At 45.0% G+C, this 27249-nt stretch overlaps 1 protein-coding gene across 8 annotated transcripts in view; it reads right to left on the bottom strand.

Annotated features, from left to right (window-relative positions):
* The window catches only part of SLC15A2 (solute carrier family 15 member 2), a 126949-nt gene that overhangs the window by 28086 nt on the left and 71614 nt on the right, over positions 1–27249 (bottom strand). For 6 of the 8 annotated variants that reach the window (XM_044978340.1, XM_044978347.1, XM_044978343.1 and 3 more), the window contains 7 exons: positions 22792–22838; positions 16698–16785; positions 14896–15037; positions 12757–12849; positions 11561–11660; positions 7060–7150; positions 3927–4004 (listed from right to left, as the gene is read on the bottom strand). In XM_044978340.1, coding sequence (XP_044834275.1) covers positions 3927–4004; positions 7060–7150; positions 11561–11660; positions 12757–12849; positions 14896–15037; positions 16698–16785; positions 22792–22838 — 639 coding nt within the window. Of the gene's footprint in view, positions 1–3926; positions 4005–7059; positions 7151–11560; positions 11661–12756; positions 12850–14895; positions 15038–16697; positions 16786–22791; positions 23086–27249 lie in introns of those variants that run through there. The other 2 variants (XM_044978341.1, XM_044978348.1) reach the window with 2 other exon arrangements.

The following is a 27249-nucleotide window of genomic DNA, read 5'->3' as shown; positions in this document are numbered from 1 at the left end:
TTTTCAAGGGCTCACAGGGCAGTTTGGCACCCAATCCCTCTTGGAGATCAATGGGGCTTTGAAACGAAACCCCACTTTATATGATCTGAGGCAACATTATAAACAGCCCTGAACTAGGCAGGCCATTCATCCAGTTTTAAACTGGACAGTCCTCATTATGGTTGGTTTGTTGCCCGTCCAGTACTGAGATAAAACTGGATGTAGTTTTGTCCAGTATCAAATGAGGGACACCATTTTGAAGAGCACGCTGCTCCGCTGCCACCAGCATCTGTGTGAGAGGTCACCCTGGCAGGAGAGGAGCAGTCTGCTTTTCAAAATGGCATCCACATGGTGCATACACAGCCCATGTCACTACTGGAAGTACCGGAATGTCTGGTATTTTGAGAATGCAAGAGTGGTCACTCAACCCTAAACCGGGGGTTGCAATCTGAAACTCGAACCAGATCTAAATGTTGCATTTGGTCCTTATCTGCAAAACAGGCTGAGCCAAAAAAACCCTACCATTTATGAACACCTAGGACTTTGGCGAGTGGAATCCGGATGCAAGACTGCATCCAAATTTTGCATCTCGAGTCCATTTCTAGCATTATCAGTCAATCCAAGTTGTTTTTTCATAGATTCCAAGGCTGGAAGAGAACATTGTCATCATCTAGTCCAGGGCTCGGCAACCTTTCAGAAGTGGTGTGCCGAGTCTTCATTTATTCACTCTAATTTAAGGTTTCGTGTGCCAGTAATACATTTTAAAGTTTCTAGAAGGTCTCTTTCTAGAAGTCTATAATATATAACTAAACTATTGTTGTATGTAAAGTAAATAAGGTTTTTAAAATAAATTAAAATGCAGAGCCCCCCGGACCGGTGGCCAGGACCCAGGCAGTGTGAGTGCCACTAAAAATCAGCTCATGTGCTGCCTTTAGCACACGTGCCATAGGTTGCCTATCCCTGATCTAGTCTGACCTCCTATATAACACAGACCATTAGAATCATAGAATATCAGAGTTGGAAGGGACCTCAGGAGGTCATCTAGTCCACGCCGCTGCTCAAAGCAGGACCAATCTCCACACAGATTTTTGCCCCAGATCCCTAAATGGCCCCCTCTAGGATTGAACTCACAACTGTGGGTTTAGCAGGCCAATACTCAAACCACTGAGCTATCCCTCCCCTTGTCCCCAATATAATTTCTAGAGCAGACCAATCTGGATTTTAAAATTGTCAGTGATGCAGAATCCACCACAACCCCTGGTAAAATTGTTCCATGGTACTCACTGGAGTTCACAGAGATCAGCTCTGAGTATGATGAGATGGACAATTTGAAAGATCTTTCCCTGCCAAATCATTCTCCCCAAGCACGAGATATGTCCACAGCAGAACAGACTTCCTAAAGTGTTTGTCTGAGATGGGGATTTTCAGGATGAAGTATCTCAAATACCAGGGTTACCTTAATTATCCGCATTGGCAAAATGCTGTCAGTTTTAAAGGCGAGATGCTCTCCCTTTTACAGATGTGTAAAATGAAGCACAGAAATGGCTAAAAGCCTTGTACAGAGTCACAGATTGTGAAACAGAACCCCTGGAGTCTTCATTTCTAATCCCCTGCTCTAAAGCCACTAGACACATGTAGTGCAGCTTGGCAGGGGGTTAAACTAGATGACTCTTGTGTTCCCTTCTAATCCCATGGTTCTATGATTTCCAGCTTTCCATTGTAATGAGTATATATTCCATGTCCTAACATGTTGCACCTGGACCCCATTTATGAATGCTGTAGGAGAACCACAGCAGAAAATAGATTTATAGTCAATTTGTGCAATGAAATTGTGCAATATTTGCAAGTCAGTTTTCCTAAGCTATTGATACCCTGCTAGAAATACTTGTCATATACTTGTGTAGGAAACATCCGGTAGTCTCTTAAACTGATTGGAACAAACCTTGTGGGAAAATGGGCCGCTTCTCAGAGCCAGTGACCGTGCACTTTTTGAAATCAATTGCTGTAACATTAATCGTTGGCTCATTATCTTTTTCTAGTGTCCTGTTCTGTTCTCTTTGCTGGAGGCACTCCAGAAAGATGCCATGTTCATTATCTCTGGAAGAGTGAATTTCCAGGTCACTGATGTTACGGCTAAGCCAATATTTTTTGAAAACTGCATGATCTCTTGGACTGTTAATTAAACTAACAATCTGAAAGAGAACTCACACAATGCAGTGACGAAAACTCTTGAGTGCGGCATAATAAGGGGAATGAATGGGACTTGTTCTCAACAGTCGTTAACACTTTTAATAGAGAAACAAACAAGTCGGTGTTTCTATTGGTCACTGAGGAATGGCAACAGAAACGCAGCCAGCATTTGCTATTTTATAAGGCCTATAAGAGGCATATGTTGGCAATAAGATGACGGAGCGAAAGTGTTGGATTTGGGAATCTATGTGCCTGAGACTGAGGAATAGGAATGTACAGTATTATTACTGTAACATAATAGGCTATAACGGTAATTGCGTGGGCAATTACAGCCAACCAAAGCAAGGCAGTTGCTGTAGTCTCAGTTAATCCCCCTGTGGGAATCTCTGGATTGTGAGTAGGTCATGAAGCAAACATTGGATACAAAGTTGAGATGGCCCTGAACTGCAAACTGTGTGAGTTTGAGGTAGAAGCACTATGATCAGCTTCCATCCCACACATTGGGGAGCCTATTGTGACAGATATGGTAATTTCCTGAAATATGTTTGGACTATCTTACTGTACTACGTGTATGTATCGTTGTGGGCCAGAGACTGTATGTAGTTCCCTGTGGGAGGGTGACCGCAGCCCCTCCAAGATCTAAGAACAGTGTGTGTGGTGAGGGGTTGGCAAATTCACTCAGGTTGTAACATCCCCAAAGATGTACCACCATCTGTAGAGGCTCGCACATACTGGTTCAGACTGGATTCTCCAGAGTCCAACAGACAAAGAAAGGACCTTTAGATAAACAGCCTGAGTTTAAACTAACTCAGAGCTTTCTTTCTGAGCCAGCAGACAGACAAGACCTTCCCTCCAAGGAGGGCCCCAATCCTTCTTAAGAAGGGTTGGAAGAACTTTGGCCTACAGAGACCGCATAAGACTGATAGGTGACCCCTGGTTACCTTTTAGCATGCATCTAGGAACTCTTTTTATATCTATGTTTTTACTGAAATGCTTTCACCTCAAGAATAAATGTGCTTGCTTAGAAAGAGCTAAGTGCTAACTTATAACAGCTGGGAATTCCACTGTTCATAGCTTTCAGAAAGAAAGAAAAGTATAGACACCAGCCTGTTTAGGCAGTCTGGCTTGCTGGAAATATCTTAGTGTAGGCAGGGAACTGTGCCACCTGGAAAAACCCCAGCCAGGAGGGAGAGACTGGTGACAGCTGAGTCAGCAGCCTAGAGTGAGTGCCCTTGGTGGACCATGAGGGGGGAAATCCAGGTGCAATTGCCCTGAGCTGAGAGACCTAGGACTGCATATTGTGGAGGCCCCAGAGGCCAAATTTGCTCAAGGACAAAGTTACAAACCTCCGCACTGGGACATTTGCTTTGCAGCCTCTCAAAGCAGAATCGTATGAGGCCATCATATTGTGAGACGCACCTCACAGCATCAGCAGATAAGTGTCACAACATGGCACATGCTGCAGAAAGGCCATGATGTGACAGCCGCTAATCTGAACTGCCATTTTATAGGACATAGCCAGGCCCATCCTGTGAAAGTGACAACAGGTGGCAAGACAACCCCTTGCACAGGGGGATCAGAGGAACAGAAGGAGATGTGGATTGTCCTGCCAGTGGGGTTCTGTGCAGGGGGGTTCGACACTTCCTTTGTTCTCTGTGCAGCGGGGGAGGAGAGGTGTACTGGGCAGTGAGAGTGGACAGCAACACTCGAAGCCTCCTGAATGGAACATTCTAAACATTGTGATTGTTTCCACTTACCCAGGGCTATAACCATGAGTGCTGCTGGGACACCGAAAGCCAAGGCATAGCAATCTCCTCCGAAGCATTTCACATCCCCTAAAAGAGAACATCATCAAAGCATCTCATTTCACCATGTTTAAATTCAACGCATGCTCCCCACCCCGACTCCTCCACTGCGACCTCTGCCGAAGCAGTCGCCTCCCTCAGCTCTCCACTTGTGCAGCGGGTTTTGACATTGTGCACCCAACCCACTTAAAACAAGCGTGCTGGGGCTCCACTGATGGTGGCAGTTTGGAAGCAGGACTGGCACAGCAGCCTCTTCCAGCTACAGCAACGGTGAAAGGGGCCAGTCCTAACCACGGTACTGCGACGAGCAGTAGCAGACACTGCATGGGGCAGAGGGTGCTGCTACTTGAAGCAGGGAGTAGCAGCAGGGTCAGAGGAAGCAGGGGAGGCCCCCTTGAGTGGGTAAAAAAAGCCCTACATAAAATAAACTGATCGTTTTACATTTATTTTAATAGGCCTGGGTAATCAGTACAGTGGTTCTCTGCCATTTGGGGGAATCTTATCTCACTTCTATCCCTGTAATCAGGAGTATCTATTGGGTTTCCGGGAAACGGGGCGGGCGAAGCCCACCCCATGCTAACGGATCCCCCCCCCAGCCTAAGGGGAGGTTCCACAGGGCCTCAGAAACCCACTAATTGCGGGGGACAACTAATAAAAGAACAGGGACAGGAGTGCGGTCAAAGGGTCATAAGAAGGGAGCAAGGGTGAAGCCATTGGTACACCAGGGTAAGTGAGATCACAGAATCAGACCCTAAGATTTCAGCTGTATGAACCAACTCCCTCTGAATCCTATTGACTTGTGTCCCCCTGCCTGGCCCCAAGGGAAATAGCCTGCTCCAAGCCCCAGTCCTGTGATAACTCATAATGAAAGTAGCATTGTGAGAATGGGGATTGGAGCAGTTCACGCTACGGTACAGTGTGGGAACATAGCACAGGGTTGTACCATGACCCAGCACAGCTCCATTCCTGTGGGTGCCTGGAGAGCCAATCCCAACCAGAGATCCAGTTGTATGGTCTGCACACCAGTGGTTAGAAACTACTGCTATTCGTACACTCGATAGTAGTAAATAAATGTGGTTTAAAAACCCACATAGCTAAAGCAAAACAGGAAACCATCCAGCGAAACCTCCCGTCATTACTGTGTATTATTCATGTGCAAAGACACAGTCAGTTTCAAAGTCATGTGTGTCTATCATTTATCTGGCCACTTTCCAAAGAATTAGCTGAAATCCAATAAACCAAACAGTGACACTCTAACATGTACATTTAACTTGTGACATACAGCATGCACAGAAACAGTTGGATTTTGCCATCTAAATCCACATGCTCCACATGAAGCTGCCAAGTTTCAAAGGAATCGCTTCTCTCTCCTCTCCAGGAATCACAGAAAATAATTTTAAAACCTACACCCCCCTTTCCACTCTCACCCTCCAGTTTGGTTTGATGTTCCACTGCACTGACATAGAGTAAAAGTTTTAAGGGAACTGGATTTTCATCCACCCACAGAACAAATTTAGCAACAGCCTCTTAGCACCGAAATGTTGACATGGGTAAGAGAGAGAGAGAGAGTTGTAATTTGTCTTTTGCTGTGTGCTTTGGCACAAATATAGTGGACACACACACCTCTAACTCCAGGAAACAAGCAGGATATTAAAATAATCACTCAGAATAAAACCTTCTGGAAGATGTCAGAAAAAAATGCTATTGAATGTGCCAGGTACCTCAGTTTATGGGACACTGCCCTCTTCTCTGTATGTTTGGATATTTATAGATATGGCCCTACCAAATTCACGGTCCATTTTGATCAATTTCACGGTCATAGGATTTTAAATAGTAAATTTCATGATTTCAGCTATTTAAAATCTGAAATTTCATGGTGTAATTGTAGGGGTCCTGACCCAAAAGGTGTTGTGTGTGTGTGTTGTGGGGGTGTCACAGAATTGTTGTAGTGGGGGTTGCAGTACTGCTACCCTTACTTCTGCACTGCTGCTGGTGGCAGCACTGCTTTCAGAGCTGGGCAGCTGGAGAGCGGCTGCTGCTGGCCAGGAGCTCAGCTCTGAAGGCAGAATCACTGCCAGCAGCAGTGCAGAAGTAAAGATGGCCTGGCATGGTATTGCCACCCTTACTTCTGCGCTGCAGCGGGGTGCTGCCGTCAGAGCTGGGCGCCTGGCCAACAGCCACCGCTGTCTGGCTGGCCAGCTCTGAAGGCAGCGCAGAAGTAAGGGTGGCAATACTGTAAATACCCCCCTAAAATAACCTTGTGACCCCCTTTTTAGGTCAGGACTCCCCATTTGAGAAAAGCTGGTCTCCCCTGTGAAATCTGTACAGTATAGGGTAAAAGCACACAAAAGACCAGATTTCGCCGTCCGTGACGTGTTTTTCATGGCTGTGAATTTGGTAGGGCCCTATTTATAGGGTGCCAATCACTGAGGTGTTCGGGCACTGAAATACAGTAAAGTAAGTGCTGCAAGACTCAGAACAAAAATGGGTTCTGCACAATGGGTGGAATGCAAAATAGGCCCTAAATGAGGCATAGGCCATGTGCGGGTCCTCAAAACAAGCCACTCTCGGCCATGATCTGCAACCTGATCCACGCAGGCTGAGCTTTATGCCTGTCTGGAGTCCCACTGAAGCGAGTGGGGCTCTGCATGAGAGCAGGGGTCAGTCTGCAGAACTGGAGCCCTAGGCAGCACAGCTAAAGTAACCCAGAATTAAAACCTACAAGGAGTAGGGCCAGATCAATCATTATCAATATGTTACTTATGGGCTGCAGAATATGCCAATCCCACATTAGCAGGGAGATGGCCTGATGGGTCTTCTCCATCCCTAAATTTTCAATTCTATGACTCGGGCTGGTTTTAAAGAAAATAAACACAGCCTGTAGCATGGTGTGTCTGACTCTTCTGCTAGTTTCCATAAATCTGTTATGCAGCTTCAGCAGGATTAACAAGGCATAAATACAACACACTGGTCACTCAGAAGATAATGTAATCTCTGACATTCAATCATTATAAGAACCTAACCATCCATAGCAGAACAGTCACAGTGCAGCTAATTTAGTGGTTCATTCTCAATCAACACTGACCTCTCAATACAGGAGTAACAAATGTGGAGATCAAACTTCCCGCATTAATAGCTAGATAGAAGACTGAAAAGAATTTGCTCCTTTCTTTGGCCTAAAACGAGACAAGGCAACATCAATATCAGGGACAAAGCACAGCATTGGATTTTCAAAGGGAACACTATCAATGCTCTTGTTAGGAGGGCTGGGTTAATATTGACACATGGTGCATAAAATGCAAGCTAGAGGCAGGCAAACCAGCTTGCTTTTAGGTGATGGGATAGGCTCCCACAAATCAGTTCATGTTACTGAAAAGCACTTTGGGTCTCTTGGCATTTTGGAGGAAAAGCTGCTGCTCTGTAGCTGTCAGGAAGTTGGAGGGGGAAGTGTTTACTTATTCGGAACAAGTAGCTTGATTCAGATTCGCTGTCACCTAATTCAATCCAATTTGGCAGCGCTTGACAGCTTGTCATTTGTTCCCACGTCCTGGCTTTTTTTTTTCCTAAATAGAAACAGAAACCTATGCATTCTGAGGAGCTTGTAATGACAGCACAAATGAGACAGTGTGTGTGAGAGAGACTGATCTGCTGGAGAGTCTGGGAGGAGAAGCTAAGAATTACGAAACTGAGTGTTGTGATGATTTAACCAGCCTCAAACAAATAGGATCCATTAAACCAGGGGATCTGCTGCTATGTGGCTTCACCAACCATTGCTACCCTCAGAGGAGTCATGGGGGCTACTGCGGCCTGTGCGGGAAAGGTGCTTTGGTCTCTGGTCTCTGCAGCGAAGTGAAGAAAGTGAAGAGCCCAGCTGCTTGGACTGTTCACTGATCTCCTGGATTTGGCCCCTACAGAAGGTTTAGGCCTTGTCAGTGCCAGCCAATCTAGCCTGCATATTGTCAGTGAATGGTTTATCTAGGAGTAAGGACCAATGAACCTTTATTCAGATAACTGTCCTCGGAGTTCACGTCTTTGGTTAATGGTAAACAGTGCCGGATTCTATTAAGTCCATATTGGTATTTTTATCTCCCGCTATCTATTTCAGTTAGCTAATAATCTTCAGAGCTAGTCTATATAGTTAAAATATTACACTTTTCTAGTCACCCTGCCCCTGTGAGGTATTACTTATAGTTACAAGGGGCGGAGGGACTCAGCACTGATCCACTCCCAATAGCAGGCAACACTTTTACGATGGGGTGAAAGATGACTTCTCGGCTCACTTGGATTCTGAGTTCTCAGACCACACCTCTAACCCTTGGTATTTGAATGCCACTGCATTTTTTTATTTGTTTAGCAGGATTCAAACCCATGGCCTTTGACATCATAAAACTGCTGAGCCATAGAGCCCTCTGGATGAGAAAGTTTTAGTCTGGTCTCCTCTTTCACTGCCCAGTATGCAAACGGTAGCTTGAAAGGAACAGCCAGAGAAAGCTCACTCGGGCTCTGCTGGTTTTGAACACAAAATATCGCACTGAATAAACTGGTGACAGGGGTCAATTAAGAGCATTGGTGGCAATGACAGTTTAGGCTTTGAAAGAGGAGCTAAGAGCAATTTTAACAAATACAAATAACATTCACCTCATTGTGGGCCGGTTTCTGAGCGAGAACCTCTGTGAAATTAGTAAGGCCCTTTGAGATCCTTGCATGTTAATGAAAGGGGGTGGAATTGTGTCTTTAGATATAACAGGGTGAAATCAAATAGACTGAATAGCAGGGAAAATATCTTAATGGTGAGAGCTCTTTGATCATGCAAGAATCTCCCAAAAGAAGTGCAAAAGACCATTTGCTTGAGGCATTTAAAATGAGACTGAACAAAGCTCTAGGAAATATGTAGGCAGGCAGGTGGATGAACAAAATGACCTTATGGTCTTTCCATGTGTAAATTTAACTATATATAATGTCTACTAGATTAGCAAAAAAGATAAACATTAATACTTGTAATTTATATAGCACAGAAGTAGATGTGCCTTACAAGTACCCGCAACTTAAACCCTCACAAAACCCTTGAAAACACTTAACAGATCGGTAAACTGAGGCACAGAGTGGATCAGTATCTTGCCCAAAGTCACATTTGTATCTGAAACAGGTGTAGAACGCAGGAGTCCTGACCCTCAATTCTTTGCTCTAATCACCAGATAAAAATTGTGCTTCTTGCACATGATATTGCAAACAGATTGGTTTTTGTAATAACATGATTATTTTACCAGCATGTGGCTATTTTTTAAAGAGAACAGTGATTTGTAAAGAATTTTGGTCACCACATTTCACACATTTACAGATTTCAACGACTTCAGAAAATGATCTGAATGCCAGAAGTGTGAACATAAAAAGTGACCTAGCAATTTTTATATTACACTCATTAGAAAAATATATCCTTCCTTGCTTTCTTAATCTTTGCAGCAGACATATGTTCATATCATGATTTGGATTAGCTAATTCTGAAAAAGGTACCATTCATGATAATCCTGATCTCCCTAGCAACAGGAAAATAAAGAAACAAAGAAATGGTTTTCAGTATTATACAAAGCATAACACATTGTTTGAAAGCAGAATAATAATGCACAGAAGCTTTTGCATTTACACAAAATCTTGTCAATCTGATTTTGTTCAGCCATATTTAGTCTGGACAACCAATTGCCTACAGACAAAAATGCTTGGAAAGGAAATTTCCTGCAAATAAATCTTTTTTTTCTTTGCGTGTGTTCTACCTTACCTGCAGCTCTGAGCCAGTGGCCCCTATAATTGTTCATGGAAGCACTGCCCAAAACATGGCAGGTCCAAGGACAATTACATTTATAAAGATCTTTGAAGAAAACAAGTGTTCAGTATTAGGGATTAAATTCAGGCTTGGTGTAAGCAGCTGACACCCTACTGACATCAGTGCAATTCTGCCCACAGGTACCACAGAACTGAATTTGTCTCTAGATAAGAAACTTTTCAGTGTCCCCATGAGGTAATTAAAGGCAGGTTACTTATCAGAGTTGCAGGAGCACTCTGGTTATATGGTCTCTGCAGGTCCTCACTTGGATAAATAGGGATGTGCAGAGGCAGTTTTATATATGTAGAAATATTACTATCTCCAACATTTTACATATAGAGAAACTAAATCAGTGATCTCAAGTACTTGCTGAAGGTCACAGGAGTCAGTATAGTTGGGTGGGAACCAGACTTTTTATTTTGCAGGGAATTTCATGATTTTAAAATGTCTTCTACTCCAAAATGGGGGTGGGGGAATCTAAATTGCCCACAAAATGGAATTCTGGGGGAAAAAAAACAAAACATTTCATTCCAACAAAATGAGAAAGTTTAGTTCCTATTTTGACTTTAAATTTTATATTCTGTGATATAATAGAAAACTTTTTAAAAATGAAACACAAAGTAGTTTCAAAACAGAAAATCAAAATGGAATTTGAAAATGTGAATTCTGTAAAATTGCCACAAAAAGCATTTAATTTCAAGTCAATTTGGCATTAATCTGAGTCTGCCTGAACTGCTTTGGTGCCGCTTGAGAGTTGTAGTTTGGGTGCATCATGCTCCTGTTCTCTTCTACTGGCTGGGCTCCCTGACTGGACTACATATCCGATGACGCACTGGTCTCCCCTCCGACTGAGCCATTTTGGTGCATCATGGGAGTCCCCTGACTGTGATGCATCATGGGAGATGCAGTCTGGCTAGAGATCCCAGCCCAGAGGGAAGAATGGTGGCATGAAGCACCTGGACTACAGTGCTCATGAGGCACTACAATAACTAAGCTAAAATGAAACATTGTGCTATTTCCAAACTGAAATTTTTCAGAACTTTCTGTTCTGTGAAAAATTTAGATATTTTGACTTTTTACCCTGATTTGGTTCCAAAATAAATGTCGACCTATTGGAATTACCCACAGGATAGAAATTCTGATTTCCAATCAGCTCTAATAAACAAGGAAGCAACTGGTTGGATGGAAAACGTCAGTGAACACCTAGGATCTTCAGTCAGCAGTGCTGATGATGTGGTAGGTAGCACTCTCCTGTCTGGCTCAGTACTGAACCAGTGTTGCTAAGGATCACAAAGCCAATGAAAGTGCTGGCTTTTGGATAAGATATAAAGCTGAGGTGCTCAACACTTGTCGTCATTAAAGAGGCAATTTCACACATATAGAGGTGACAATTTTGGTGTCTTCCAACTCAGGAAATAATCTGTCTACCTAATTCTCCCCTGTGCCCCAGTTTTAATCAAATATAATATTTTTCTTTACTTACTGCCCCCAAATTATTATTTTGTGCTGCTACATGTTAGTGACAGAGTTATTGAGTTAGCTCAGAGTTCAGTGGTGACTGAAGCTTTACCTCTCTCAAGGCTGTTGTGAGGGCCCATTAACTAATGTTTGTGAAGTGCTTTGAGATTCAAGACAGAACAGTGAAGTACTATCATCTCTCTTTCCCAAGGCAGAGCATGCTTTCATTTGATTGTAGTTTGATCACGTCATATACCTCCCTGTACACTGATACACCAGACACTGCATAGTTTAGAAAATAAAATCTTACATGTTCTTCTTCAAACTGGTCCCCACCAAAGGCAGCCACACAGGGTTTGATACCTCCCGTTCCAAGGGCAATCAAAGCCAGGCCAAGCATGGACAGAACCCTTCAAACAGGGATGAAAAACTTCAGCACCACAGAACCCCTTTAGGATAAAGCAGAGCACTCTAGCGACATCTTAAACCAGATGTGTCATTTATTAATCTGAACATAGGCTGTGAGTGAAGAGCAAGCTGAGATGGGCTAGTCATAGGAACAAAAGAATTATCCCCAACCCCATCCCAAACCATCAAAACATAAACCGAACCATTGCTTTTGGAGTGTTGGATACATTCAATTAACTTTGTCATTTTCTTGCATTTCTGAGTATCAACCAGGTATGAAAGTGGAAGTGCAGAGATGCATGAGAAAGTCAGTTTCTGGTCCAGCTGGAAGCAGGAAGTACTAGAGGTCAAGAGAGAGGGTGAACTTTTTCTTGTAATATTTTCAGGCCAGATTTGCCAGCAAAAAAGGTTTTGATCAGAATCACTTTTGGGTGCTTTCTGCACCCAAACTCCTAACCTAGTGAGATCCATCCATTGCTAACTACAATCAGACAGTGGCCTTCCAGAATGCTTCCCAACTAGCATTAAAATACATGGGGTTGGACGGGTCCAGGGAACTTAGAAAGGTGTCTAGTAAATCTGATGTTGTTTTGCCTGGTTGTGCACATTTTCTGAGCTGTGCCCAGCTAGCAGTTTATCAGACATGCTAAGAAGCGAGTTGGGGAACTGTACTGGGGAGAAGACTGATTGAAGCTCTAGAGGGAGAGAAGAGAGATGCACTGAAGAACAGATAGATTCCTTAAGTTGTGGTCCTGCCAATCTGTTTTGGAAATGTGCTCAAAGTGATGATTTCGTGCTCCACTGACAGACACACACAAGTTGTTTGCATTTTCCTTAAACTTCACCCACATCATTCTGCCTGAATTTTTCTTAGCAGGTCTCGAGACTGGCCATTATCTCTAGTACAAGTTATCTGCTTGGTTTACAATTATGAAGCTGCATAAACTACAGGATGTATATGAGTAAAAGCATCTTGTGCAAATCCCAAAGGCTGATGGCCTGACAAAGGGAAGACACTATTAGAGATGTCTATTTGGGAGCTGTATAAATGAATAACCATAATAATGTATCAAAACACCAGTTCGAAGACTTACTTACACATGAACAACCTGGTTTCCCACAGTTGGTATCGCACCAACAGACTTTATCACGTGGCCAATCACATAAACAATGGAGAGGTAGATAATCGTCCTAAGAAAGAAAACAGTAGCAGCTGAATACTTGTCGGGTAATTTATGACCTGCAAACAGAATGCATGTCGGCATTTCCTGATACAGTGGGATTGCTTGGCATTTGCACTGGTAACTGGCCAGTCCACAGCATAGGCAACTCCCAGGCCTGTAACTTCTGTGTCAGCATTGAAAGTGTCATAGGAAAGAGATAGGCAAATGGGTTAAGATGGTGGGGTTAAAATTAATAGAGAGGGACAGACATTGCTTTGTGCACACGCAGATCTCCAGGTGGAATTAACTAACCATGTTCCAATTCAAAATGTTGTTTTAGGTGGTTATCCAGGTCATATTTAGTTGATTAACAAACACAGGCATTTGCCAGCCCACCTGCCAAATGAATGCGTACTTTGGAGGGTGCGTATTGTATGCTCATACACTCCAAAGAGTTACATTGTATCTGTGTTTCAGGCAGATGTTTTTAAGAGCAGGATTGACAGATGCAGTGGTTAGGATAACACAGTGTGATGAAAGCATTCTGATGATCCCATTCTAACAGCAGCTGAGGCTCCAGAAGACAACTTGTGATCCAATGGTCACAGCAAAAGTTGGGAACCAGAGCAGCCCTGAATGGGTTCAAATCCCAACTGACTCAGCTAATTCCTAGGGATGTAAGAATTACCAGATGGGATCAGACCCATCTAGTCCAGCAGACTGTCATCATCAGTGGCCAGTATCAGCTGCTTAGGCAATAACCCTGCAATAGGCAGCTGAGGCATAACCGCCCCAGGGAAAGTTTCCTCTGAACTCCTACTATTTAAGAGATCTGCTTGAGGGTTTATATCCTTCAGGTCACCGACACCCTTGTATATCAGTGAACTCAGCTCTTAAACTTGAGTAACCAAGCTGCAAAATAAAACCTCCAGTGTTACTTTGTTTGTTTGAATGGACAAGGGAGTTTGGAAGCTGGATTTTAGGGAAGAGGATGTCGGCGGCCTGTTGGGAACATGCTAGCAGAAAGAGGGATCCAAACTGGTTTTCTCTTGTTCAGACCCTTGTTTCTAGGACAGCATGAAGCAGGAAGTCCACGCCCAGTTCTGGAAAGAAGGGAGATCTCCATGTTCTTTTTGAGAAGACAATATGGTCTAGACATCAGAACACAAGACTGGGAAGCAGGATTCCTGGATCCTTATCTCCACCTCTGCCACTGACTTTGGGCAAGTCACATGTTAATCTCTAGGAGTCTTGTGGCACCTTAATGACTAACAAATTTATTAGAGCATAAGCTTTTGTGTGCTATGACCCACTTCTTCAGATGTATGGAGTGAAAATTACAGTAGGCAGGCATAAATATACAGCACAAGAAAAGATGGGAGTTACCTTACCAAGCCCGGGGGAGGGGCAGGGGAGAGAGTCAATGATTCAATCAGGGTGGATGTGTCCCATTCCCAACAGTTGACAAGGTGGTGTGAATGTCAACACAGTACAAATTATTTTTTGTAGTGCTAATGATGCCAATTCCATCAGGGTGGATGGCCCATACTCAACAGTTGATGGGAGATTACGTCTTGTAGTGACCTAGCCATTCCCAGACTTTATTCGGGCCTAATTTGATGGTGTCAAGTTTGCAAATGTTCCTCAGATTCCTCATCTGTAAATTGGCGAAATAATGGTTGCCTACCTCAGAGGGGACTTATGGGGTTTAATTTGTTAATCATTGTAAATCATTTATTGAGCCTCGAATGGAAGAGAAATACAGAGCATTATTAAAAGTAGTGCTCCAGCATCTTCTCTCTCTCTCTCTCTTGGTTTTTATAGCATGCCTACCACTGTGCTCTACAGGTACCTTGAGCCTCATGGGGTATCTTTGAATCCTGTGCTTCATCACCATAATATTGTGCCACCACAATACACACATCATGATTCCTCACGTGCGAGTGCTGAAGCACTTCTTTTATGGCGGCCCTGAAAATGATAGGCTTCAGCAAGCATATAAGCTGTTCACTCATTATTGGAGGGGTAAAGCTGGCGGTTAGTATATTTGAACTAAAAAGGTTTCCTTCCTTACTTGAATTTTCCCAGCCATGTATCGGCGATGAGAGCTCCAATGACAGGTGTGAAATAACACAGGCCTGAAAAGGCATGGTATATGGTGGTGGATAAGTTGTCATCCCAGTGGAGGAAGTTGAGAAAATACAAAGTCAGCACAGCTTGAAAAAAAGGAAACAAACAAAACAGGTCAGATAAGCCATACACACAACCAGGCAGGTGAACAAGGTGGGTTAAATCACTGTGACTAAGATCAACTGAATTGTTTGTATAAGACTATGATGCACACAATGGCATGGAAAGAATTAAAAGTCTTGGACTCGCCTTTGTGACTTTTCTTTCCCCGCCTGTCTCGCGGTCAGGTATCATTACACTTCTCATTAGATCCCTTTCATACTATAGTAACAGGGCCCTTGGCTAGGATCAAATCTAGGACCTCCATATTTAATATCATGAGCCCTTCCTACATGAGCTAAAGGAACAAGTCATCATCTTGAGCACAGAAGCAGACTTATAAACTCCTTAACATAGTCCAGCTTTTGGAGGGGGACAAAGACCCGCATTCTGCCCGTGTGCAGTACACTCCCCCTCTGCCTGAGGACACTTGCCCTGAGCATCAATGATCCACAGCTGTTCAGTAGTTACGTGTGGACAGTGAGGTGACATGTAATGGGCCTGTTTTCTTTTATGAGGCTGATCCTGAGTTCAGCTGGGGCTTTGTCTTATACAAGGACAGGATCTGGATGTCTGTCACCTGAACGTATTCAGTAAGGGTGATAGTCACTCCTTTTGGGTAAGGCTGGCATAAGGACAGCCAGGAGGTTTAAAACCACAGGGAAAAGGTAGCATGGTGGGCAGTTAGGGTGGAATAGCCATGTGGTAGATCTCCACATTATCCTGTGCAGCAACCAATGTGCAAGGTCAGTTTCAAGAGAGACCAGGGCAGGGCTACAGGTTTTGCGTTTATACAGATCCAGCTGCTTAGAAACCTACAGAAGCACGTGGAACAGAAGCAGCTGCTTAACCAGCCTATGGGCTGGAACAGGGGCTGCCAAAGATTGTGCTGCACCCTGTAAGCAAAGGTGACCCGAGGAGGCAGTGTTGGGATCAGGTTAAGACTAGGGCTCATTTTGCTACCGTATCAAGGATTAAGATTTGGATTAGAATTCATTATTGTCCACAAATCTGCAAATGGCAGCTCCCACATGGCAAGGCTGTCCTGAAATCAGCTGATATTTGATGGTGGAAATCTAGCAAAATCAAGTGAATCTTTGAGACTGCAACCTCATGGGGAGATTCCAGCTATGTCAGATAGAAGCCCCCTTCCCAGTCTGGCACCTGATCTGAAACCAAACCTGTAGGTGCAAATGTGGATCCACGGTTTCAAATCTGACCCTCCCACCCACTGAAATTGGAAGGGGTTCTGACTGGCTAGACTGGTTTCAGGCCCACTCTATTTGGAAGTGTATCGATGTCCAGAGTGCATCCCGGGACATATTTTGCTGCCAGCCCGATCCTAACCTCTGATTTTACACAAGCAAGTTTTGGGTGAGCATGCCTTTGCCCACATAGTTTCCTACATTGCTCGTGTAAATGCAATAAGTGCACACACAAACCAGAGCCTATGGACGAACTCAGACGCCACGGGAAAACCTGACCCAGGATGCACACGGGGTTTTAATTAGTTAAACTGATCCTTTGAAGAACTCTCTCTGAGTCAATGTGCAGTACAGCAATGGGCATATATTTGAAGACAACAGACCAGGGTGAGGGGGGCCCTGCCAAGAAAACCAAAGCAGGGTTATTAGATACACCGTGTACCTTTCATGCCATAGTAGGAGAAGCGTTCGCAGAACTCGTTCACCACGATGAAGGCAATGCTGAGCGGGTAGTTGGTGCCACATAGTTTCTATGAGAAACAAATAGGAACATGCTGGCTTTGTGAAAAGCAGTGGTCCCGGCAACGTCTTCCCAGAGGCTATGTGCAGCTGATGTCAGAGATGAGTCCAATCCAAAACCCCACAGCCAAACACCCCAAATTCCAAGGAGATTAACATCCACATCCCAGCCGTGTAGTTCTGGCCCACTGGTGAAAATCAGGCTCCGAGGATGGGCTGCTCCCTGCCAGCCATGGTTACTGCTGCAGTCAAGGTTCTCCTAGGTGGGTCGCCTAGGGTTACCAACTTTCTACTTGCACAAAACTGAACACCCTTGCCCTGCCCCCCACCCCTTCTCTGAGGCCCCACCCCTGCCCCCCACCCCTTCTCTGAGGCCCCACACCCTGCTCACACCATCCCCCCTCCCTCTGTCGCTCACTCTCCCCACCCTCACTCACTTGCTCATTTTCACCGGGCTGGCTCAGGGGGTTGGGGTGCAGGAGGGGGTGAGGGCTCTGACTAGGGGTGCAGGCTCCAGGGTGGGGCCAGGGATGAGGGGTTTGGGGTGCAGGAGGGGGCTCTGGGCTGGGGGGTGGAGCCACGGGATTCAGAGTATGGGAGGGGGCTCTGGGCCGAGGCAGGGGGTTGGGGTGGGGGAGTGGAGTGGAGTGGGGGAGGGAGAAGGCTTCGGCTAGGGGGGGTGCAGACTCTGAGGTGGGGCTGGGGATGCGGGGTTTGGGGTATAAGAAGGTGCTCTGAGTTGGGACCGAGGGGTTAGGAGGGTAGGACGGGATCAGGGCTGGGGCAGGGACGCAGGAGGGGATCAGAGGTGCAGGCTCCGGGCAGCACTTACCTCAAGCAGCTCCTGGAAGCAGCAGCATGTCCCCCCTCTGGCTCCTATGTGGAGGCGCGGCCAGGTGGCTCTGTGTGCTACCCCCGTCCACAGACACTGCCCCTGCAGCTCCCATTGCTCACGGTTCCTGGCCAATGGGAGCTGAGGAGCTGACGCTTGGAGTGATGGGCAGCGTACGGAGCCCCCTGGCTGTCCCTATGATTGGGAGATGGACGGGGGACATGCCACTGCTTCCGGGAGCCGCCCGGGGCCACGGCAGGCAAGGAGCCTGCCTTAGCCCTGGTGCGCCATTGACCGGACTTTTAACAGCCTGGTCAGCAGTGCTGGCCAGAGCCTTCAGGGTCCCTTTTCGACTGGGTGTTCTGGATGAAAACCAGATACTCAGCAACCCTAGGGTCACATGCCCCTCCTCCAGGCATGTTCCACCCACTGAGGTCTGAACTTCCTTCAGCTTTTCTTTTGCTCCCTCACTCCCTTGGCTACTCCTCCACCAATGAGTAGGAGTCAGGGTTCATCTGCTGCTCCTGCTGAGGCTGGGATTCCTTCCAGTGAGTCCCCTCCTCTCCCCACAGGTTACTGCTCCTTCTGCTGAGGCCTTCTGAGCAGGACACTCACTGTCCCTCCCCACCCGGTGCTGCTTTTTCCACTGAGGATTCGTCTTAGCAGTTCCATCACTCTCTGTTGCCATGGCTGCCCCCTGGGCTCTCACAGCAGCGCTCTGCCATCTCCCACCAGGCTCTCTTGCCCCAGGCACGTGGAACTGTCCCACCAGCTTTACAAAGAGGGAGAAGACCAGCTCCTTCCAATTTTGCCAGTGTGTATCCCCCTGGCCCAATTCATCTATTCGGCACTCCCTTCCCTGGTCAATTCAGTTCTGCCCACTCACCAGTTCTGCACCCCTCTTCCCCCAGATTCTGTCTCTAGTTTACTCCTACTGTGGCTGGAGTTGGTACTTAACCTGCCTTTATCACAGAGTAACTGCCCCTCTCTCTTATTCCAAGAACAGAGCAATGTTGTAGTATCAGTAGTTTTTTGTTTGTTTGTTTTTTAAATACAGCGACTGGTGAATAATTCCTCTGAGCTTGGCTGCTATTTCACTGAATCTCACCTAACCGAGGCTAGCTTTACCCTCTCAGAGTAAAAAGTCAAGGGATTTCATTTAAACACAAATGAGTCTTGACAGGACCACAAAGCGTGCCTCAGTCATTCCTTCTATATGCTCTTTGTCCATGCATTGCCTGCTTAGCCTCGTTTCCTCACAACAGGGGATGTGCCTCTTCAGAACACGGCCTATCCCATACCAGTTAGGGACAGCCCCATGTAGTAAGAGAGAAGGACTTATTACAACCAGAGGCTGGGTCTACACTGAAAAGTTAGGTGGACATAAGTCACCTTGCGTTGACCTAGCTGTGCACGTGTCTACACTTTAATTTTAATCCCACCAATGTAAGCACCCCATTATGGCCACACACTAACACCAACTCCCCAAATGGCATTGAGGATCTGGTGCTTGCAATACTTGTGACAATAGTGCAGGGCTTTGCAGTTTCCATCTTACTGTCAGAGATGGTAGACAGCAAGGAGGGCTATGTGAGCTCGTGGGATTTTTTAAAAAGCCGTGAAAATGATGGGGTATGGATGACATGGGATGGAGAAAACTGCATGCTGAGAACTTGCTCTCAGTTATCTCTGCATGATTCGTTTCTGCACTACCATGCATTGCCAAAACTTCCCCAAAGACAGTGCAGTGGCAAATTGCACACTGGGATACCTACACATGGTGCACCACACTATGCAGAGACACAAGTACTCCTGGTGAGTACCTGTAGAAGCCAAGTAGTCATGCACATGAGTGACATATTAGCTGCAGTGACTTTATGGCAACATAACTTGTGTCAGCCAAAGTCTGTAGTGCAGACGTGACCTGACTCATGGGTAAGGCTCCGTGTCTGTCACTGAGGTCGTGGAAGTCATGGATTCCGTGACTTTCCTCGACCTCTGTGACTTCTGCAGTGGCCAGTGTGGCTGACCCCTGGGCCGCCCAAGCAGCTGGCTCCAAGGCCAGATGCTCAGGTGGCTCCGGGGACAGCCATACCGGCCGCTGCTCAGGCGGCCCCTGGCAGCCGTACCAAGATGGCCGGAGCAGCCGTGGTCTGCTGGCCCCTGCAGCGGTCCCCAGGCAGCCCGCTGGAGAAGCTGCAGTCCACTGGCCCCAGCAGCGGTCCCCGGGCAGCTGGCTGGAGCAGCCGCAGTCTGCTGGCCCCAGCCACTAGTGCCGATGGCCCCAAGCATCCCCCCAAGATTTAGTCACAGGTATTTTTAGTAAAAATCATGGACAGGTCACGGGCCGTGAATTTTTGTTTATTGCCCATGGCCTGTCCATGACTTTTACTAAAAATACCCATGACTAAATCATAGCCTACTCATGGGTGGTGTTTGTGTTTTTAATTTCTTAAAGAGCCATATTATGGGGTCAAAATGACATGAGATCTGGTCTTCCCAGTAGATTTTAGCTCCTGAAGGATGGAAATACTGATCTCCTCTTTTTTAAGCCTCAAAAATGGCTCACAAAACACAAATACAGATGCCAAAATAGATGTTTATTCAAGCATGCCCAAATATTGAGGCATTTGGGGTTTATTTTAATTCCTGGAGTGACAGAATATTTTAACCTCAAATACCAGTTTAACAATCCCTTTTTTTTTTTTTTTTTTTGGCCAGGAATGTACAAGAGCAATGAAAGACTGTATGAGTGAACTAAAAAAGAATAAAAAATTAAACCTTCAAGAATTTAACCCCATTTGTCTAAACACAAATATTTTGGTGCATCATTTCAAACATATTTTTCATCTCTTATTTATGGGATAAAGACTTCAGCCATCATACCTGCTTCTTCAGAAACCTTCTGACCATGTGCCCAGGCTGAGCAATTGTTATTAATGTTATTTATTATTTACTCTGTAGCTATAAAGTCTGGAATATAGTTTGTAAGCAAAATCCTACACAAGGTGGTTTAATTTCTCAGATTTCTGCACTAGCACCCCTTGTTAATTAACCCCCCTAAGCATAAAAACTTGTAAATATTGCAAGTGTGGATGCACGCCCAGGTGCGCACACACACACATTCACACCCCAGAGTGTAATGTCTGCCTTTCTCCAACAAGTTGTTTGTAATCAAGAAAAAGCAGAGAAAAGGAAGTATGCAATTCTGTCTTTTTTTTGCAAACAGAAATAAAAGTGCACTGCATGAACATTTCTGCCTATCCAAAAATTTGCAAGAGATTCCTGATTTTCACAGTCCTGTGCGGCTAGCATGCAGAAAATTTAAAAAGTTACAAATTTAGGGCCTAATTCTGCAGACGCTTATTGCCACATGTAGCGATTACTACCCACTGAAAGTCAAAGTGCACTTCTCACCTCAGTGATCACTAACAGAGCTGTGACTTTTTGGTTCTCTGGTCATTTGGAAAAAATTGGAGTGAAGGGTGGAATTGCTTCAGGTCAACCAGAAACAAAGTCTCTGACAAATCAAAAAAAATCATTTTGGGGCATGCAGTGTTTTGTTTGACTTGAAGCAAAACATTTCCTTTCGTTTTGAAGGATTTTTTCATTTTCTAATTTTTTTAAATAAAATTGAAGTAAATTTCAATGTGAAAAGTCATTGTGCATCAAAGAAATCAAAATGTTTTGTTTCAAACAAAACAAACATTTCAAATGAAACAAAACATTTTGATTTTTTAGGGGGAAAAAAATCTTCTTTTCTTCCAACCAACACAATATATAATGGCAAATTCGACACGGATTTGTAAAATGTTTTGGTCACTCTGACTGCATTTTTCAGTGAAAAAAAGTTTCATCTGAAAAACTTCGCCCAGCTGTAACTACGAACGCTGTATGTAGCAATTGTCTGCAGTATCGGGTCTTTAGTTTTGGCTTCAGCATCATGATGTGGCAATGTTGTGTTGTGAGGAACCAATGAAGTGGTATCTTCCCAAACTGATGTTGCATCAGCATGTGATGTCATCTAGGAAGCAGGAGGCGGCAGCATAAAACCAAAGGCAGGCTTGACAGTTAAGAAATACTGAGTTGTTGTCCCAGCTCTATCACTGACTTGCTCTGTGGCCTTGGGGCAAAACTTTTAAACTTGGGTATCTAAAATTAGACAACTTAATCCATACTTAGGACAGCTTCTGCCACACTTACTGACACTGAGTAGTAGCACTTGACTCTGCAACTAGTCCCCTTGAAATCAGTGGTGCTGCTCGTGGAGTAATGAGCTCCTTAAAGTATACAGAGGTGGGAGAATCTGTTACCTAGATAAGGGCATAATTTGCAGAACTGTTGAGCACTCACAGATCCCAAGGAAGTTGACCCTCGTCACCTTTGAAAATCAGGCCCCATATGAAGGTGTCTGTATATTGATTTAGGGCCCAGATCCTCCAAAGTATGTTATAGGTGCCTAAGTCCCATTGGCTCTAGAATTAAAAGGAAATATTCCCATTTGCAAGCACAAAATAGCAGCCGTTTTTATGGGCCCCAGAAGTCAGGGCCAGAAAAAGCAAACTTTGGGCTCAGTGGAAGCATGACAAAATGCGCAGGTCTCAATTGCTGGATGAGAACTAGCCTGAGAGGCAGCACACATGTCAAAGCTGCATGGCGAGAAAATGATTTGCTAGATCTGCCTTTAAATCTCAGCTGAAGATTTTAACCGGAGTCTCTCACTCTGGAGAGGGAGCACTGGAATGTGTGGCAATGGCCAGTGCTAGCATCGCATCTGTTTCACTGCTCAGCAGCATCTGGAAACTGCCTCTGTAGAGGCTTTACAACAAACTGTGCAAATAAATAGGCCCACTCCGGAGCCCCTACACTCCTCCCTGCTCTCCAAATCTTCACTTCAAAGGAACCATCCTGCAAGAGAAGGAGCCTCCAGGAAAAAGGCAGGAATCAAAGCTGCATTTCCCAAAGAATCTGACAGCTCATTTTCCCCCATAAACTGCCCTTTCTTAATTTAATCTGGTTAGCAGAGGGGATTTTGTTTTGAGTTTTTAATGCTAATTCCAGTCCAAGGCAAGAAGGAGTGTCTGTCTGCAGGCACAGCACGACAAGGGAAGGAACAGAGCGATCCTGCAAGGTTTGGAGTGAACAAAACAGAAAGCAAAAAAAGGAAGCCCAATGTAATACTCACCGGGGATTTTTTCTGAGAAGAGAAACCTCCTCTGGGGGGATCATCTCCTGCAGGAATAAAAGTGAACAAAGTTTCCTTGGATTTGTTTTTCTGAAAAGCGTTCATCTCCCTTCTCGCCTCGTCTCACACCATGGTATGTAGCTGTTGTGAGTTGACTGGAAGACTTCCAACCGCAGGGCTTGGAGTTTGATTCAGTTAAGTTAACCCTAATCAAGCCCATTTCTGCACTGGTGGGGATGATACTAGGAATGACAACAACAGAGCTGTTGTAGTAGCTCATCCTAAATCTCTGATGGATTTGGGTTCTCAGCACTTTGCATTGTTTGTTTGGCACTCCCCTGGCTATCGTGCATGAACTAGCCCGACAAAGAACCGTGTGCCACAGAGATATGATCCCAAGAACAAATGCCAGATCCAAACACCTCTGGAGCCTGTTGAAGCTCAGATTTAGGAGCAAAGTTTGCATCTCAAGCCAGTCTCAGTAATAACAGATTTGCATCTGACGAAGTGGGTATTCACCCACGAAAGCTCATGCTTCAATACGTCTGTTAGTCTATAAAGTGCCACAGGACTCTTTGCTGCTTTAACAGATTTATTAAATTCTTTCCAGAGCTAAAAGGTGGACTGGAGAAAAGTACCACATGGATAGCACAGTGACAACATAAAAGATATTACCTCATCCACCTTGTCTCTCTAACAAGCTACCTGTGGGTTATACTTGTGGTGCCAACCTCTGCTGCATCTTTCAGACCATAGCCCTGATGGGTTCCTGAACCCCATTAAATAAGTCCCACTCTGCTCTCAGCATATAGATACACTTGATATTTTCCCCACATTCAGCTCCCCACAGCAATCCTGCAATCCCCTGTAGAACCATTTAATTTGCTGCCCCCATACAGATCCCTCCCTCATGCTCCACCAGGACAGCCCCAAGTAGACCCCCCAATTCACTGCCCCATTTCCCCCTGTGAGAAGGCCTAAATCCCTCCCCCTGTAGAAACCCTTCAGCAAGTTCATTCTGGAGGCCTCCTGATGTGCCCCCCATGGTGCTGAATGACTCCTGCATGGTGCAGTGATCCTTTGATTCCCACTGAAGACGATGGGAGTTAAGGGTGCTCAGCTCCTTGCAGGATTGGACCAATAGACACCCAATGCCCTTTGCCTATATATGCCCCTCCCCCTAAATCTTCTGCAAGGGACTCTGTGGAGCTCTGTTCCACAAAAAATATCCCTGATGCATTGGCCACACTTGCAACACTGCCTGCCATAAAGCCCCATATCCATTCCCTCCTGGAACTTCCCATCTTGTATTTCCACACCCACCAAGACTCCCTGAAGAGCTCCTGTCCCCCCTTCCCCAAGATCCATGACTTTGCCCGGTCTAGAGACACCTGGGTCTGACCATTACCATTTTGTATACGGACAACCAGACACTTGTCCAACACGAGCACAGGAAAACTGCCTTTTGATCATAAAGGGAAGCCCCACCAACTTCTTGCTGGCTTTACCCCTTGCACCTTAATCATCAGTAAGAACACGTCTTCTCTTGTGAAGCAGACCAGCACAGGTTGACTTCAATGCACCAGCTGAGAAGGTGGCCCGGTCAGAATCTGGCCGCCTCTGTGCAAGATACACTGCATTGGTGGGGATGCAGCACCCCAAGCTGCTGGCACAGCTGTGAGGAAAGATCTCCTGTCCCCACTTTTGGATGCTTATGCTGACTCCATAATACTGCAGGCCTGTCTCCTGATTATTAATCGTCACAATACCTTACATGCCTGCACAGTAGAGCCTTTCATTTGAGGGTCGCCGAGCATATACAGCGAATCATTAATTTAGTCTCCTGTGAGGTGGGTAATATTATCCCCATTTCACAGATGAGGAGACTGAAGCACAGAGAGAGAGTGACTTACCCACAGTCACCCTGTGAGTCAGTCACTAGACCTAAATGTCCATTTGAAATATCTCTCTTGATGATTATGAGTTGGATCCAGTGCTCACTGAAGTCAATGGAAAGACTTCCACTGACTTCAGTGAGCATTGCATCAGGACCTAGCTGCTTTTCTGGTGTATCATCAGGCAGCCCTGCCACAGAAGGCTCTGGTCTTCCACCAATGCACAGGTTTGCAGTGGGAACTCCAGCAGCAAACGAGCTAGACCAGTAATAAAAACAGGATGGAAAATATGGGACTGGTCTCCCATGCTGCTAGCTTTGATGCTTTGATTTTTCCATAGTCTTGCACCTACTTATCCTGAGCACTTGAACAACCCCAGGGCTGCCGAGAGCGGGTTCGGGCACTGGTGAAAAATTTTTGGGGGCCCCCCAGCAAGGGCGGACCAGCTAAACAGGGCTGACGAAGCCAGGGAAGCCAGGCCCCCTTCCGGACCGCCGGGCCCCGGTAATTTGTACCAGCTCCCCATTCTCTTGTCAGACCTGAACAACCCCACGCTTTACATAAGCTAAGTGATTTACTTAGAACCAGTAAGAAAACTTGTATGAGGTAATGGGCTTAGTACACAACTTACCAAAAGCATTGCAAAGATATTTACACCATTAATGACCAACAAAGATTAGCAGACAGAAGTGGGGAAAAATTCATATCACCGGCAATCAATGTTATTTTGTTTTACAGGACGCTGAAAATGAGGCTTGGTCTACACCTAAAACTTTTACTGGTATAGTGAAAAAAATCACACACCCCCTAGCAATAGAGCTATGTTGACAAAGTCCTCCATGTAGACACAGCTATGTTGACAGAAGAATGCTTCTGTTGGCATTGCCAATGTCATTCAAGGAGATGATGTTCCTACACCAGCAGAAAAACTCCTCCTTTCATTGTCTGACATTGCATCTACACACGGTGCTAAGCCAACCTACTTGTGCTGAAATAGGCTCTGTAGTGTAGATGAGCCCTGATTCTGCAGAATTAAGAGAACACCGTAAACCTGAAAATAGCTAAAATAAGGGGAGATGCAAATGAATACAAAATAAGACTTGATCATCTACGGTTGTTGCAAATGCATTAAATTCTGTTAAGCTGATTCTCTGGTTAGTTACAACAGTGTCAGTAAAGAGGAATTCAAGAGACGGCAATGGTGTGACAATGGTCTTAAACCAGTGCAAGTAAAATTATAATCAGACTCAAGACTTTGTACATTTTAAGATGGTTCAATGAGCCAGTATTTGGATCTGGACCCAGATTAATTTAATGCTAGACTAGGGGGTTGGGCTGGTTTCATTGATGTCAAAAATCTCATGAGCTGTTCCTACAGATCTCAGCCCCAAATGGCTGTCTCAGAAGCCTTCTGCTGTAGTGGGACTTGCAAGATCAGCTGTTTTGTTGGTCTTCTCTGAATTCCTTCCAATTGCCAAAAAAGGGCTGAGAACTGAATTCAGCATTCCAGGCTCAGTCTTACCATCAGGGCCATCCTTAGGCACACGCAGCATACAGGGCTGTGTATGGCACCTGAAAATTTGGGGCACCACTGGGTCTTAGTGGCCACCCTCCTCGATTTCCTATCCCTGTTCTGACCTTTCCTGCAGGCTCCCACAACTGGCTGCTGCAGCCTGGTGACTCTTACTCCGGAGGGGATCTAGTAACTTAAAAGTGAAAAGGCCTTCCGGTGTGCCAGATCTATTAGCACAACAATGAAACTGTTAAAGAGCAATTCAAGTGGTAATGAAGCCATTTTTTTTTCCATTTGAACAATTTATTAGTATGCCTGTTTTACAAGTTTTAGAAAAAGAATCCCAGGATTTTGCCTCTTGTGTGTTTTCGCCTTGCTTCCTCATGGTCCATGATGCCAGCGGAAGTTGTCAGCACTATGTACCCAAACTGACGTGAAGGCAAAAGGTTGTTCTGCCACTTTTCCAGGTCCTTCAACTGAACATCAAATCTGGGACTGATCACACCACATTTGTTCAGTCTGCCTGTCAGATTAACAACAATTTTCCCAGCTCTGTGATCATCAATGATCTCAAATTCACCAATGTAACCATGCTTCATCATCACAGTTAAAATGAAGCCATTTAACAGGCATTTGCCAACCCCCAGGTATATAATCAAGTGTTTACTCAGAACATGTTAGTCTACAGGATCTTAGTTTAAAATTTGCTTTAAAAATATTTCATTAGTGAGTTGGTGAAGATTATAAAGTCACATCTCTAAAAAATCCTTGCATAGATTTTTAGATGCACAATCATCTTTAGCCTTAAATGCTTGGATCTTCAAACATATCGTTTTTTAAATAAATCCTTCAAAAGACCACTGTTATCTAAAATACACATTTTAATTTTTAATTACTATAGTAAAAAAATAAAACAACTTGCTTCCAAAGTCTTCCTGTCCTTTCAGTCCATCCCTTTCTCCCTTCACACAGCCCCACCCTCATTGAAGAGCGCCCTTAAAGGGACAACACCCCTTTCTTTCCAGATTGCTGGACAAACAAGTTTCCCTT

The sequence above is a fragment of the Mauremys mutica genome, chromosome 10 (genome assembly GCF_020497125.1).
Source record: "Mauremys mutica isolate MM-2020 ecotype Southern chromosome 10, ASM2049712v1, whole genome shotgun sequence".
Taxonomy (NCBI): domain Eukaryota; kingdom Metazoa; phylum Chordata; order Testudines; family Geoemydidae; genus Mauremys; species Mauremys mutica.
The sequence above is the reverse complement of the archived record's forward strand: the minus strand, read 5'-3'. Positions and strand labels throughout refer to the sequence as shown.